Genomic DNA, 15,324 nt, shown 5'->3' on the forward strand with positions numbered 1-15,324 from the left:
CGTTTCTTAAGTTTTGGGTCAAGGATAGAATGGTGCAAAGACCATTCTCTAACAAGCCTCACACCGTGTTTGTGTGATTACTTCCCATCACGCCTACTCTGGTTCCAACATCATGTCTGTCATCTGAGCTCATTTAATCCTACAACCACCTGGCATGGTAAGATGCTCATTGCATTTTATAAGTTAGATATCTAAGTGGCAAGGCTTGCATTTGAATGCAGAGCTGCAACTTCACATTCCGTCTTCTTCAAAGGTTAATTATGAAAAGCAATAAATCACATGACAAGTGACTAGGACTGAAATTGCTATAGAAAAGCAGAAATTGAGCTAATGTGACACCACGACAATAGTATAGAAGGTCATCAGTACAAAGGATGGAGAGCAAGGAAATCTACAACTCGAAGGCACAGATCAGATAAGGGCCAAGTTTATAAAAGTTATGAAGTGTTGCTTTTTAGGTGTGACTAACAGAGTTAAGCACTAATCTACAAAGCACTCCCCAACTCCTACCCTAACCAATGTAGCTAGCTGTACAGTAGGGTCTAAGCTAGATGTCACCACTGTGGGATGCAAGATAGCATAAAAGTTAAGTTCACTATTAGGCTAGCAAGTTAGACAGTCTTGTTTGAAACACTGTTCCAAAATAAGGCCTCAGTTAATTTTTGTGCCTCAGTTTCCACAAATGTATGATAGCAACAGTGCTTCTCTCATAAAGCTGTTAGGAGGATTAAAGTTAAGACATATGAAAAACTTAGACTAATGTCCATTATCTTTAGAACAGTGTGCTGGGACTAGCTTGCACAAACTCGTAACAGCCAGTTGGTAAATTCTTGAATTCTGTAAGCATGTTGTTCAATACAGCCACTATTAAAAAGTAAATTAATTATATTTGAAACATGCCAGGGTCTTTCCACAGCTAGGATTCAGGAATATGGAGGAGGGCTGTGTATAAATGAATAAGACTAGACAAGAAATATAAATTTGAAAGGCATTTTGAGGGAGCTGGGGGAGGCTTAGCCCTAGTGACTAAGCTCTCTGAATGTCTGGACCACGGCTTTTTATTCACACATTTTGCCCTTTAGCAAAGCAGATATACATATCAAAGGTAAGGTCCGGTAAACAATAATGGATCGTCAGGTTAGGGGAATTGCCTTCAGCTTTTCTAGCAGCAGGTAATAACATGCAGACTTTCAGCTCTGCTGAAAGAGTCCATTCAACCTTTTGAGGATTTCTCAAATTTATTATGACATGCTGGACTTAGCCTCCAGCAGAAACAAAACTAAAATATGTAAGCCATCGCTTAATTATTTTCTTACAGGTTACCTATGCTCTTAGTTATTGGCACCTATTGCATCTGTATGGTGGAAATACTACAGAAAGGTCTGTTACTGCACATCCCCTCCCAACTCAGGTTTAGTGATGTCACATATGTAGTAAAATCTGGCATTGTGGGAGTTTTTATACCACAGAAACTGGCAAAGCCTACACACTGGAGTTTGATTTGGGTTTTGTTTTCTAAACCAGACACTAGCAAACAGTGGCCCTTATTGTCTGAATGTTTCAGTGGAATGTGGCCATGGCTATTCACACACACACTGTCTATGGCTGCTTAGGCGACACAATGGTGGAGTGCCCTAGAGGCCTGAAATATTTACTATCTGGCCATTTACAGAAAGAGGTTGACAACTTCTGGTCTAGACTTAAAATGATAGAGAAGAATGTTAATATTTAAGATTAAATTTATATGTGCCATTACATTTTTACATACCACAAAAAATAAGGAAATATATTTTTCTAGTATCTGAAAACTGTTACCCAGTTCTGCAAATAAGTCACTTGTCCATTGATGAACTAACTCCAACTAGTCTCCGTTGCTTCACTTTCATCTCATTTTTGGAAACAAGTGTCAAGCAACAACATTCACATCCAGACTACAGTCACTCAATAATGCATCAGAAGTCAAGCTTTTAATTATAGTTGGATTTTGTTAAATTTTGATTGAACTGCAACCAGAGATTGGCTAAGATCCAAGAATTCAGAATAAGAAAGCAATCTATGAAAATTAGTTGGCTATATAAAAGTTAAAAGAAAGAATGTCCTATATCTCATTGTTTGTAAGTTGTATTGCATATTCTTTTTAATGGTAAGCTTTATTATAAACATATGTAGGTCTATATACACACACTTTTCCCCCCTAGAGAGCTAGTTGTTAAATATATCCCAGCACACCCTGGGTGTTTATTAAGAATTCAAATGTTAACTACCAGGAAGCTGACAAATAGACAAGGCACGGTAGCAGGGCATGGGCAATAGAGAAGCCAGTGCTCACAGGACATAATATGCTGTAAGTTCTTCCTGCTTCCCGGGTGTTAGCATGAGAGCGTGCCGTTATTGTCCCTCGCGTTTGCCTAGAATTGTGCTTCTGAATTCTCCCCATATTCCTCAAGTCACTCTTGCCCAGGAAAGACTTGACTTAAGGTTGACACATTAGTAAGAACAGACAGGCCACACTTGGTGCAGCTTTTCTCTTCTTTGTTGGGCTCTGCCATCTGCAGAGAACATGTCCTCTCTCTGGAATTAGATTTAACCTTGGTTCCACTCAGGTTTAAGGTTGAAAATCCAGTGTCAGTCACAGAATGTTCTTTGAGCAATTCTACACAGGTCTTAAAGACATGTGCCCATGTCTAAAACAGAATTTTGAAGCTTTCCCATTTTTTATTAGGAATTTCACCAGTGTTTTCCAGCCTCAATGTTCCATATGAGGACAAAATTAACACGACATGGATGTCAGTACACTTTGATGTAAGGAGACACTGAAAGCTGATGTTCTGTGGGTTGTAAGGGGGCCCTGAGATCCGTAAGCAGGCCTAGATAGCAGGGGTTGAGCTGATTACCACCTTTAAGAGGCCTGCCTAGCTTAGTCAAGCTGTTCACCCAATGTGTGTCTCTTACTCTCCCACAATTCTTCTGGCACCACGCATGTGGGATTATTCCCCCACACCATGCGATTCTGTAACACCAGCTGGGTGTCCCACAATTCAATTCAGTTCTGACCACATCTCTCTGGAGTAGCATCAGATCCCACAGGTGAAGGCCTCAGTCCCACAAGACTTCCCCCATTTCAGAGGCCACTCACAAGTCTCAGGTTGTCACCTATACTCTGACTGTCTGGCTGTAAATCAGGGTTCCCACAAACCCCTCTGGGATTCAATAATTTGATACAGTGGCTCAGAGAACTCAGAAAAACACATTTGCTGGTTTATTATATAAAGGATACATATGAACAGCTACATGAAGGGATATATGGGAACGTCCAGAGGCCAAGCTCAGGAACATCTGTCCCCAGGGCACTGGGGTGTGCCACCCTCACAGCACATAAAGGTGTTCTCAGTTCAGAAGCTCTTTGAACCCCATACTTTGGGGATTTTTATGGAGTCTTCATTACATTTGTGTGATTGATTATTAACTCTATTTCTAGCCCTGCTCCCTCTCCTGACAATGAGGAGTGGGGCTGAAAGTTCCAAGCTTCTAATCTTGGCTTGTTCTTTGTGATGACCAACCCTCATCCAGGAGCCACCAAGAATTGCCCAGCAAATTCCAAAGGATTTGGGAGCTCTGTGTCAGATGCTCCTATCACTCAAGGAATTAAAAGGTCTAAGGAGCTCTGTTCCAGAAACTTGGGGCAAAGACATCTATATATATAAAAGCCTAAGTGACTAGAACAGCCGTGGGCAAACTATGGCCCGCGGGCCGGATTCGGCCCGTTTGAAATGAATAAAACTATTGAAATAAAAGACCGTACCCTTTTATGTAATGATGTTTACTTTGAATTTATATTAGTTCACACAAACACTCCATCCATGCCTTTGGTCCGGCCCTCCGGTCGAGTTTAAGAACCCATTGTGGCCCTCGAGTCAAAAAGTTTGCCCACCCCTGGACTAGAATGACCAGAACGACCAGAATGACTGGTCGCTATGATGTGCACTCAACACAGGAGCTGCCCCTTCGTGGTCAGTGCACTCCCACAGCCAATCTCCCCCAGCCGGCCAACCTCCCACAGTCCCTCCCCCTGGCCAGCACACCTCCCGTGGCCCCTCCCCGCACCCTCCCCCAAGCCAGCAGGCCCTGATTGGCCTGGCCCTGATCGGCCCTGATTGCCAACCAGGCCTAGAGACCCCTCCTACACATGAATTTCATGCACCAGGCCTCTAGTATATATATTATATAATTGCACATCTGCCTACCACAGGGACTGAATATTCAACACTAGAGGAAGCTCAAATGAAATTGTTAGCCTCTTACAATTCCTTGATATAATAATTGCAACACAGAAACCAGTTAGCAAAGGCTAGTCAGCTGAGGGAAGGTAGCATTTAAATGAAGTAAGAAGTAATTCATGATCAGGAGTTTCCAAATAGCCATCAGTGTCACCGACCACTATCCATTTCAGTTTCTCCTGAAAGTTCTCTGAGTCAGGTACTAGAACTCCTAAGTGCCAGCACTGTGCTGCCCACAGGATTCTGGGTAGAGTCTACTGCTCTACAGTAACATGCAGTTCTATACGGCACTTCTTTCACTAAAGAATATCCTTGGTACTTAGAGTACAAAGAGAAAAAAGAAAAAGAAAAAACAAAATAAAAATACAAAAAGCACACACATTCAGAGATCAAATGATTCACCCAAGAGTTCAAGTCTCAGTTTTCTTTTATAAAATAGATGTTTACATTTAGGCCAAGAACAGGGAGCTAAAGTCGGGGAGTGGCATTTAGGAGTGTGGGCGGGGAGAGAAAGTATATATTACCATATTAAGAAAATATCTTGCTAGTTCTCTCTGAAATCTGCATTGCAAATTACTTCTAAATTAGTGGAAGAAAATCTGTAATGCAAAATTGAAGTATTTAAGGTTCATTTCTATCCTACTCAGACTTAAGGCCAGCAAAAAAAATTTTAAACCTTATTACTGACCCTAGGACTTCCCAAATCATGGTAGCCTCTTACCAGTCTGCACTCCTCTTATAAGAAGAAGAGTAAATCAGAAACACAATATTCCAATTAGTTAAAACCTACTCTTTGGCATTAAGGTTGATTCAGATCAGAATCAGGTAGGAGGCTTTTTGTTTTTGTTCTTAGTAATTTTAGAGCCAAAAAAAAAAAAGGACAAATCCCAAACAGCCCTCCCAACTGACCTGCATGCTCTGTCCAAATCTCTTGCTTTTTTCCTGAATAGCCAGTTGAGCAGAACAGATGTCCCTGGGCACTTGTCCAGTAGATGAGATTTCTTTTCCAGTCAATATCCAGTAGATAGATGTTCCTAGGATGCTCTTGAACTAGGGTTCTCTCTATCGCAGTTCCCATAAAACCAACTTTCAACAAGTAGAGCCGTTTGCCAGAAGAAAACACTAGTTTTAAGTCTACCAGGGAAAAGGAGAGATTTACTGCTCACCCCTATGTCAGATAAGCCCCACGCTCCCATCTTGAGCAATGCCCCTCTCTCAAGCTGAGGCATTCCTAGAAAGGGACCTTAATAAAGTTCATGCAACATGACTGCCCTATCTTCCTTAGAGAAGGAGTCATTTGGGCAAAAGAAAGTGTTGCTCAGCTTTCCCAAGGCACTGACTCCGAATTTCTGCTGAAAGGTGAACTCAGAAGCGTGAGGATTAGGGCAGGAGTGCTGCTCCATTTGATCCGGTGATGTCCTCAAATCCTTGCTGATAGCACCCAAGTCTCAGCACAGAGAATTGCAAACTCTATTGCCCAGGTGAAGGAAAGTTAATTGGGTATTGAACTGTACATAGAATATTCAAAATACAACTTAAGCTGAAGTCTTGAGTTTGACACAACAGCTTATTACACCAGGATTTCATCCCATGGCTACCTATGCATTGTGTTACTTAAAGGTAATTAGGACATGAACACATTTATGTCATTTATTCTTAAAATCTCAATGTCCTGTAGAAAAAAGTCAAGTATTTTGGATAGAGATGTTCAATGATTATGTAGCCTTTAATATTTAAAGTGGAAATAGCAGCATGAAGGACTACATTGAAGTAGACACTATTTTACAAATTTAAGTCAGAGCACATAGTAGTCATAAGACTATAGAGGAGCCCTAACCGGCTTGGCTCAGTAGATAGAGCGTCGGCCTGCAGACTGAAGGGTCCCAGGTTTGATTCTGGTCAAGGGCATGTACCTGGGTTGCCGGCACATCCCCAGTGGGGGGTGTGCAAGAGGCAGCTCAATCGATGTTTCTCTCTCATCTCTCATCGATGTTTCTGCCTCTCTATCCCTCTCCCTTCCTCTCTGTAAAAAAATCAATAAAATATTTTTTTTAAAAAAAGACTATAGAGGATTTATTTCTTATACCAACTTAGTTGTTGTTTTGCATGTAAAACTGAGTGGTATAAGCTATTTATTTTCCTGTATGAAAACTAATCAAACCCATTAATGCATAAATGAATGAACAAAATGGAATATTATTCAGTCTTAAAAAGAAAGAAAATTCATGTTACAATGTAGACGAACCTTGAAAACATTATGCTAAGTGAAATAAGCCAGTCACAAAAGGAAAAACACTATATGATTCCACTCATATGAAGTACCTAGTGTAATAAAATTCAGAAACACAAAGTAAAATGATGGTTGCCAGGGGCTAAGGGAGAGATAAATGGGAGTTATTAATTAATGGGTATAGCATTTCAGTTTGGGAAGATGACAAATTCTGGAAATGAATGGCAGTAATGGTTGCACAAAAATGAGAATATACTTGGTACCACTAAACTATATACTTAAAATGGTTAAAATGGTAAATGTTATGTTATGCATATCTTAGCACAAAGAAAAAACCCCACCTAATCAAGGTCTTTTGATAACAAAACATTATCAAAGTAAGTTGTCAGTATAAATGTGATTGATACAAAAATGGAAGCAATATTATTTCCAGGGCTATCATAGAACATGTCTCCTTGAGCCAAGCCCATTTCACCCAGGATACTTACCACTACAAGAACCAGAAGGTAAAAGAGACATTCCCTCTGGACAAACACACTTATACCCCTTGGGATGGACGGGGGACAGGAGACACAAGTGGCTGCAAGAACCTGGAGCACATGCCCGGTATCTGCCTATTTTAAAATAGAAATAGATTAGATATAATCTCAGATTTATTAATCTATACTAGTTCAAAAATTAATACTCAAGGGGGGTTAAGTCATTTTAACAATGATAGGAATACCAAAATACTTGTTACCGTCTAGGTTAGGTATGCTGACCTCTGAACTCCCATGGTCTCCTATCTCTCAGATAGTGACAATTCCTACCTATATTAAGCTCAGGCCAATCAAACTTCAACAAACAGCATCTTCTCCCTTAGAGTTAAGACAAAATGACTGTCTAACTTGCTTATAGGAAGACTTGTTTAGAAGTAAATAGTGGTCTAGGATGTCTACTTTGGCTAGTTTCTTGGACCCAATTAAGAAGCATTATCTGAGTAGAATATGACATAGAATTTCAGATTAACAAAAGTTTTTAACTCAAAGTCAATGAATATTTGACTTCCTTCTATAAATTTGGTTGAATTTTCTGTTATCAGTTGACATTGTCAGTGAATAAGCTATTCTAGGCCTTCTGTGAATAGCTTACTACCCTGTTTTGTGTGTTTCAGACATTAAAAATCTGTCACTGTGCTGGACAAGTACAAGGTACATGCTTGGAATGAGTTTCCCAGTAGACGTTTTTATTTAGTTCATCTTACTGAGAAGTCCTGTATAAGTCCGGAATCATACCCAGAACATTTCCTCTGCCTCAAAATGGCAAGTTCCAACACAAGGCTACAATAGTAATTTAGATAGTTTCTGCTTGCTGTTAAGTATGCATTCTGGTTCTTAAGCATTTCAGAAGCAAGCCTTGGACTTACTCTTAGGCTGTTGGGATTTGTGGAGGACTGTGAGAGCAGATATGGAAGCATTTAGCAGCACCACTCTCTCCTTTGGGGTGTGGGGTGAAGTATGAAACAGCTGTATTTTATTTGTCCAGATGAAAGAGTTCTCAAATACAGCTAGTCCTACTGGTTCTTCATCTTCCAAGAAGATCTGAGGAAAGGTGTGCCTGCCACTGCCATCCACGTTCACCATCTCTATGGACTGAAGGATTAGAGCATCTCATAAGAGCAGGGAAGCATGAGCAACAGGTGCTGACAATGTTAGTGCACCTCAGTTTCTTGGGCACTAATGAAACATCTTCACATGATATCAACATGATAGGGATGAACTCATCTTAGATTCATGGAGGCGAATGTCAAAGCCAGTGTATTGAACTGCTTCTTGTGCAAATTTATGTTGTACAAGAAGCTACCATAACTTACTGTCCGCATCCACACATTGTACCAAATCCTTTCACTATATTCTCCAACTGCCTTCTGAAGTAGGGATTCTATCTCTTTTCAGAGAGATTAATGAGACACCATAAGTAGGCAAAACCACAGCCAGAAGTAATAGGCTTAAAAACATGAATCCCAAGCCTATGCTTTAGCCACCAAGTCTTTTAGTTTGATGCTTCCAAAAGTGAAATAGCATGAACTGCAGTATTAAGAACTGGAAATATGAGTACAAGGCACTGAAGTAGCTAAGTAACTGTATGCTTTTAAGAAGTGGTTTGCCATCTTTAAAGGTTTTGTTTCCTAGGTACGACATAGAACATGGCCTATACTACCAGGAGATTCCAGTGCTAAGTTTGACTATAGAGTGTTGAAGAAAGTCCCACTAAATCACCCAACCTATGCTGATACAGTCCAGATATTGGTCAATTGTAACTTGTTTTTCTCAGTTTTCATGGCCAGAAGATGCTTCACTGAGTTGATACGAGACTTAAGAAAATTTTGTACTTACCCATAGTCATCCCAAGTCCCAACTAAAAGGGTTTACCTCTCCCTCCTAACCTCTCCACGATACCTCTTTATATGCACTGATCCAGTAAAGCCTGCCAGTCACATGGTCAAGTGTCAGTCCTACAGGGTCCTCCATGTTTACAACCGCAAGCACCTTCCTATCAGAGCCATCCATCCCTGCAGTGTCAATAGTCCTCATGCCTTTCTGACCTCGATTTACCCAGTACAGGTACCTGAGAAAAGCAGAAGCACAGGTGTTAGAGAACCCCCTCAGTTGCACATACATTATTCTTAACAGCCAGGCTCCGTCAGCTCTGTCATACATGTCTCATATGATTGCACTGCTAAGAATGCTAGAGATTTTTGCTCTTAGACTTTGAAAAGTTTGACTGCATATATTCAATTTAGACTTCAAAATTGATTCATTTTTTGGAGAAAATGAAAACTAGATTGAAAAGGTTGAAGTGGCCTGGCCAATGTGGCTCAACAGTTGAGTGTCAACCCACGAACTAAGAGGTCACCAGTTCAATTCCTGGTCAGGGCACATGACCCTGGTGAGGGAGGCAGAGGGGAGTGTGGGAGGCAGCTGATCCATGATGTTTCTCTCTCATAGATGTGTCCATCTCTCTATCTATTTCCCTTCCTCTCTCTCTAAAAATAAACATATTTAAAAAATTAAATAGAGATTAAATTCTCTTCCTGTCATCATGAAAAAAAAAAGTTGAAATGTTCTCTTATCAGCTTAAATATCTAAGGTAAGCAATGATTTTGGATATATTCCCAAAGAAACACTACTTACTTCTTTACAGGAAACACGATTAGCTGCTCTGGCACAAGATCCTTTTCCAGGATTCTGACGTAGCCTCTGCCATCACTTAAACCAGCACAGATGACCCTTGCAAAGCTGCTAGCCCAATATAACTGTCCCGTGAACCAGTCCAAAGAGACACTGTTCACTGTTTTGAGTTCTGGGGACACAGAAGACAGTATTACGTTCCTATATTCTTCTATACCCATCTTACCTTTTTTAAAAAATATTTTTTTATTGATTTTAGAGAGGAAGGGAGAGGGAGGGAGAGTTAGAAACATCAATGATGAGAGAGACTCATTGATTGGCTGCCTCCTGCATTCTCCCCACTGAGGACCGAGCCCCCAACTGGGGCATGTGCCCTTGACCGGAATCAAACCCGGGATCCTTGAGTCCACAGGCCAACACTCTATCCACTGAGCCAAACCAGCTAGGGCTACCCATCTTAGCTTTAAAAAAGAGTCTTGGACATAATTTTTCTACAGCTTCTAATTTCAAGCTGTACAATGAGGCAAATCGGATACAGAAAGTGACTGAAGGGTGTTTCCAATACACACTTGGTAGCAGGGAAAGAGAAAGACCTTAGCAAAAGTATAACCAAGGAATCCAAGAGAATGTGACTTCAATTTGGAGCCATTTTTACATCAGAAGTCTCAGGTGAATTGTCATGAACTCTACCTCTTTTTCACATGCATCTGCTAGTTCAGCGGTTCTCAACCTGTGGGTCGCCACCCCTTTGGCGGTCGAACGACCCTTTCACAGGGGTCGCCTAAGACCATCCTGCATATCATATATTTACATTACAATTCATAACTGTAGCAACATTACAGTTATGAAGTAGCAACGAAAATAATTTTATGGTTGGGTCACAACATGAGGAACTGTATTTAAAGGGCCAGAAGGTTGAGAACCCCTGTTCTAGTTTATTCCCCATGCTTACACAATGAAACATGTACTATTACCCTCATCTAATGGAGGGTGGCTCAATGTAAGGGGTTAACAACTTACTCAAGGTCACATACCTAGAGAGGGAGCTATGACTAACCTTGGCCTGAGCCCATGTCCCAGAACTTAAACTAATTATACAAAGCTCCTTTAGAGCATACACACTACAGAGTCTTATACCAAATTGGGATTTTATGTACTATCATGACTCATGGTAAGTGAATTACAGAGGAAGGTATCTGGATAGGATGCATATGCTTCTTATACTATGTTTAAGTAGCACTAAGAAGTTCAGGTTCTTAACATCAAGAAATATACCTGGATAGAGAGAGACAGACTTTGGTTTTCCAAGGACAAACATATTTAAGAATTCATCTACCCAAAAGTACATGTTTCTCTCAAGATCATATGCAACAGAAGTAGGTCTTGATTTTATAGGTATCAGAGTCTCATAGATGCCTGTTCTTTGATCCAGGACACCAAGCTCTCGATCTGCTGCTATGAGAATTCTCACAGCACCATCTGCAATAGAAGAGAAGTAATGACACATTACTTTGCACCTTTCTTTCACACCATTCTCTTTAACTGAAGATGCTGTCCTATTTCCCATGCCAACATCTACTTATCCCTGAAGTCTGGACTAAGGTCTATCCAAAGGAGATCTAGTTGACCATCATATGTCTCAACTCCTCCTCTGAACTCTGGCACATTAAAACTAATCTTTGGAACTTTTCTGCCTTATTTGATTTTAGATTCAGCCCTGGTGGGGTAGCTCAGTCAAAGTATCATTCTGACATGCCAAGCTTGCTGGGTTCGATCCCAGGTCAGGGCAAAGCAACCAATTAATGCATAAATAAATGGAACAACAAATCGATCTCTCTCTAAAAACATAAATAACTATAAAAAATCAGATTCAGCCATTCTCCTTATCTAGACTGAAGTCCTCTCTAATCTTTGTACATATCAGCCGAAGTAATTAAGTGTCCCATCGTTAAAGAATCACAGGCCAAAGTAAGATTACATTGACTAGGTTTCTGGAGCACCTAGCTGTACAGCTGATAGAGTAAGTCATTTTAAAGACACCTAATAGTAACTGACACTCAAATTGGCCAAGGAATATTATAATAGCAGCTTTTTATAGAAAGAATGAAGTCACCTCTAACACTAGACCTTAAAGTGAACTGACTAAATCCCTTTTATTTATAATTACTGCTGAGAATAGAGCAGGAGCTAGGCTTTGCTTTGGGTATTGGAACTCACCTATAACCTGACAGCGGGTGCCATTGTAGAGCTGGTAACCTTGAGTGCACCCACAGGAGTAAGAGCCTGGTGTATTATGACACAGCTGGTCACAAGGAGTGTATGCCATAGAGCACTCATCTATATCTAATGACAGAGAGCTAAAAGTTAGAGAATGCCTATGAAACTACTTGAGTATTTTTGTTCCTTTGGGCCACTTTTCAGATGCTCATTGCACATGTATTATGTGGAAGTCACTGTGCCAGGTGCTGGAATAGACAGTCCCTGTCTCTATAGAATTCCCATGTATATGAATATAATTCAGCAGAAACATCAATATAGGGAGCTAGATGTTTGGTTGGTACAGAATACTGATCTATGTTACCCTAACAACATTCTTGGCTGGGGATGTGTCACTTGTCAGGCCAGCCAGAACTTAATTCAGAATGACAAGTGTTGGGACCTACTGTGCCATGGGACATCTCATCCAAAATGATGGAAAAGGCTTACGCCTCACAGGTATAACTGGCAGAATTTAAATTAGGTACAACTATTTCCTCAAAGCCAGATGGCAGGACCCCTTTAGAGTATGAGTCATAGGACTAGGAGATATATATTTTTTTTAAGCAAGAAGGAATATGGTTCTGCTGGGGTTCTGCCCCAGCAGGTCCAGGGGTCCCCAAAGGTGTGGATGGAGTCGGCGAAGAAGGAAAGACACGGAAACAGCGTTCAGTTGATCAGCAGCCTAGCCAGGATCTCTAGCCAAGTTCTGGTCAGGATCTCCAGCGAAGTTCTGGTTAGGATCTCCAGCCAGGTTCTGTGTCCATGTTCTCTTGCTAGGTTCTCCAGCCAGGTTCTGTCCAGGTTCTCCAGCCAGGTTCTGTCCAGGTTCTCCAGCCAGGTTCAGTCACCAGGTTCTAGTCAGGTTCTCTTGCCATGTTCTATCCAGGTTCTGTAGCCAGGTTCTGTCTCTAGGTTCTTCAGCCAGGATCTCTCGCTAGGTTCTGTCTCTAGTTTCTGTGGCCAGTTTCTGTCCAGGATCTTTTGCCATGTTCTCTCCAGTGAAGTTCTTCTGTCTCTAGGTTCTGTGTAGGTTCTGTGTCTAGGTTCTGTTTCCTGTTGTCTTGTTACATCTGTATTTATACCAGTTGATTCCAATCCTATCAATCTCTATTCCAAAGGTTAGGGCGTTTCTTATCTCCATTCCAGGGAGTAAAGATTATGTAGCTTAAGCATAATTGTTCGTAGTTAAAGTGATTAATTACCCGCCTGGCACTTAGTTAAGGGGTTTTATTCCCTCCCTAACTTCAGGGGAAAATCCCTACCTGGGGAAACAACCTTTCTCAGAGAGGTGACCTTGGTTAAAACACATAGTGCCAAGAAGGTGCGCAAACATATTAAGAACAGTATGCCATATATGCCAGGTCCCTTGAAACAGCAAGGATGGACCGGCTCCCGGCATGGTTCCTTGAGTGCATTGCCAGGGAAAATTATTTCTCCAAAACCACAGGGTCCTAAAGTAGAATAATGCCTTCCTAGCCTGAGGAAGAATGATCAATATATGACTACAAGTCAAGCTCAGTGGCTAACCAGTCACTACAATGAGCCATAACCCAAAAAGGAGGCTGCAGTAGTCTGGGCATGTGTGCAAAACCCAGACCCCTCCAAGGTCATGACCAGATACAGACTTCATACTTCTAATGGAAGATTAATAAATTTAGTTGTCTTATTTAGAATAGGCTCATTGTAATTCTTAATGAATTCTTAATATAAAAGTATTTGTTGAATATAACTCTGATGCTGTCTAATAAACCAGGGCCTTTCTTCTTACATCTTTTCTACCTAAGTGGGTAGGACTGCAGGTGGAATCCATGAAGAGAGAGGGAGCTATTGTACAAGGGTCATTGACCTGGTTCAGGGTGGCAGGGCTGATCTACCCTTTAGGACAAAACATCAAGACAAGAAATCTTCGGCCCTCCTCATCACATTTTAGCCTAAAATATTGTCCTATATTTTTATGGACAAGAGCTGCAAAGTAACAGCCATAACTTTTTCAGATTACTAGTGAATTGTGAAGATACATGACATTTAGTTTAGTAATTCTGGCATCATAATCCCATTTTACAAAGGGGTAAAATGAGACTTGAAGGACTAGGTGACTTAGAGAAGGTCAGCTAGGAGAAACAAGAAAGGATAAACACAAAATGGGCTCTCACTTCAAACTCTGTCCTGCTGCCCATGCCATAGACCTTAGGCATGGCCATGAGTGACAAGTATTATCTACTCTATGGCAAAAATCCTTAAGTCCCATAAAAGAAAGATGTTAAATTCAACATTTTTCTATTAGTCAACAATTCCCACAAAAAGGGGATGATGACGAGCATTGGCAAGAATAGAGAAATTGAAACCCTTGTGCATTGCTGGTGAGAATGTCAAACAGTACAGTCACTGTGGAAAACAATTTGATAGTCCCTCCAAAAGTGAAATTAAATCCAGAATTTACCATATAATCCAGCAGTTCTATTTCTGGTATACACTAAGGAGATTTGAAAGCAGAGACTCAAACAGATACTTGTATACCAATGTTCATAGCAGCATTATCCACAGCAGCCAAAAGGTAGAAACAACCCAAGAGTCAATGAAGAGATGAGTAGATAAAAACAAACAAGGGAGTATTTGGCCTTAAAAATAAATTCTGATACATACTACATCATGGATGAACTTTAAAGACATGCTGTGTGAAATAAGCCAGACACAACAGGAAAAATATTGTATGATTCCACTTATATGTCGTGCTAGAATATAAGCAAATTCATAGAGACAGAAAGTCCAGTGAGGTTATCAGGGGATTGGAAAGGGAGCTTCAGGAGTGATTGTTTAATGGGTACAGTTTCTATTGGGGATGATGAAAAGTTCTGGAAATGGATATCGGGAATGGTTACACAACACTGTGAGTGTACTTGATGCCACTGAATTGTACACTTAAAAATGATTAAAATGATAAATTTTATGTTATGTATATTTTAAACAATAAAAACTTCTTTTAAAAAGATGAGCTGAATGAATCTGACCTCCACAGCTCTGACCATCCGGCTGCAGTTGCCATCCGGTTCCACAGGAACAGCGGGCACCCCAGCTGGCATCGCTGCACTGCCCCTCGCAGCCCCCGTTGGCCAGGGAGCAGCTTTTACCTGGTGGAGACAGGACAGCGATCAGTACAGCTGAACACAGTAAAGAGCAAACATTTTATAAACTGCATGTGTCATGACCCTCTACTTGTATGAGGACTGGAGACTGGTTAAGGATAACTTTTCCCCTTGACCTCTTGCCCCGGAATGCGGAGGCAGTGGGGCAAGACTGTAGAAAAGGGAAAGTTAGGAATCAGGAATCAGGGTAAAGAGTTTCTTTCTAGGCAGATGGGCTGGACAATTTCAAGTGTTGGTATATCGTC

General features: G+C 40.9%; 1 protein-coding gene across 1 annotated transcript in view; it reads right to left on the bottom strand.

Annotated features, from left to right (window-relative positions):
* LOC118652131 (low-density lipoprotein receptor-related protein 1B-like) overlaps window positions 1-15,324 on the bottom strand; it is a 43,007-nt gene that overhangs the window by 22,578 nt on the left and 5,105 nt on the right. The window contains exons 5-12 of the mRNA XM_036302075.1: window positions 14,945-15,064; window positions 11,895-12,020; window positions 10,953-11,156; window positions 9,681-9,849; window positions 8,946-9,114; window positions 7,913-8,138; window positions 6,996-7,121; window positions 5,187-5,411 (exon numbers count right to left, since the gene is read on the bottom strand). Coding sequence (XP_036157968.1) covers window positions 5,187-5,411; window positions 6,996-7,121; window positions 7,913-8,138; window positions 8,946-9,114; window positions 9,681-9,849; window positions 10,953-11,156; window positions 11,895-12,020; window positions 14,945-15,064 — 1,365 coding nt within the window. The remainder of the gene's footprint in view (window positions 1-5,186; window positions 5,412-6,995; window positions 7,122-7,912; window positions 8,139-8,945; window positions 9,115-9,680; window positions 9,850-10,952; window positions 11,157-11,894; window positions 12,021-14,944; window positions 15,065-15,324) is intronic.

The sequence above is a fragment of the Myotis myotis genome, unplaced genomic scaffold (assembly GCF_014108235.1).
Source record: "Myotis myotis isolate mMyoMyo1 unplaced genomic scaffold, mMyoMyo1.p scaffold_m19_p_3, whole genome shotgun sequence".
Taxonomy (NCBI): Eukaryota; Metazoa; Chordata; class Mammalia; order Chiroptera; family Vespertilionidae; genus Myotis; species Myotis myotis.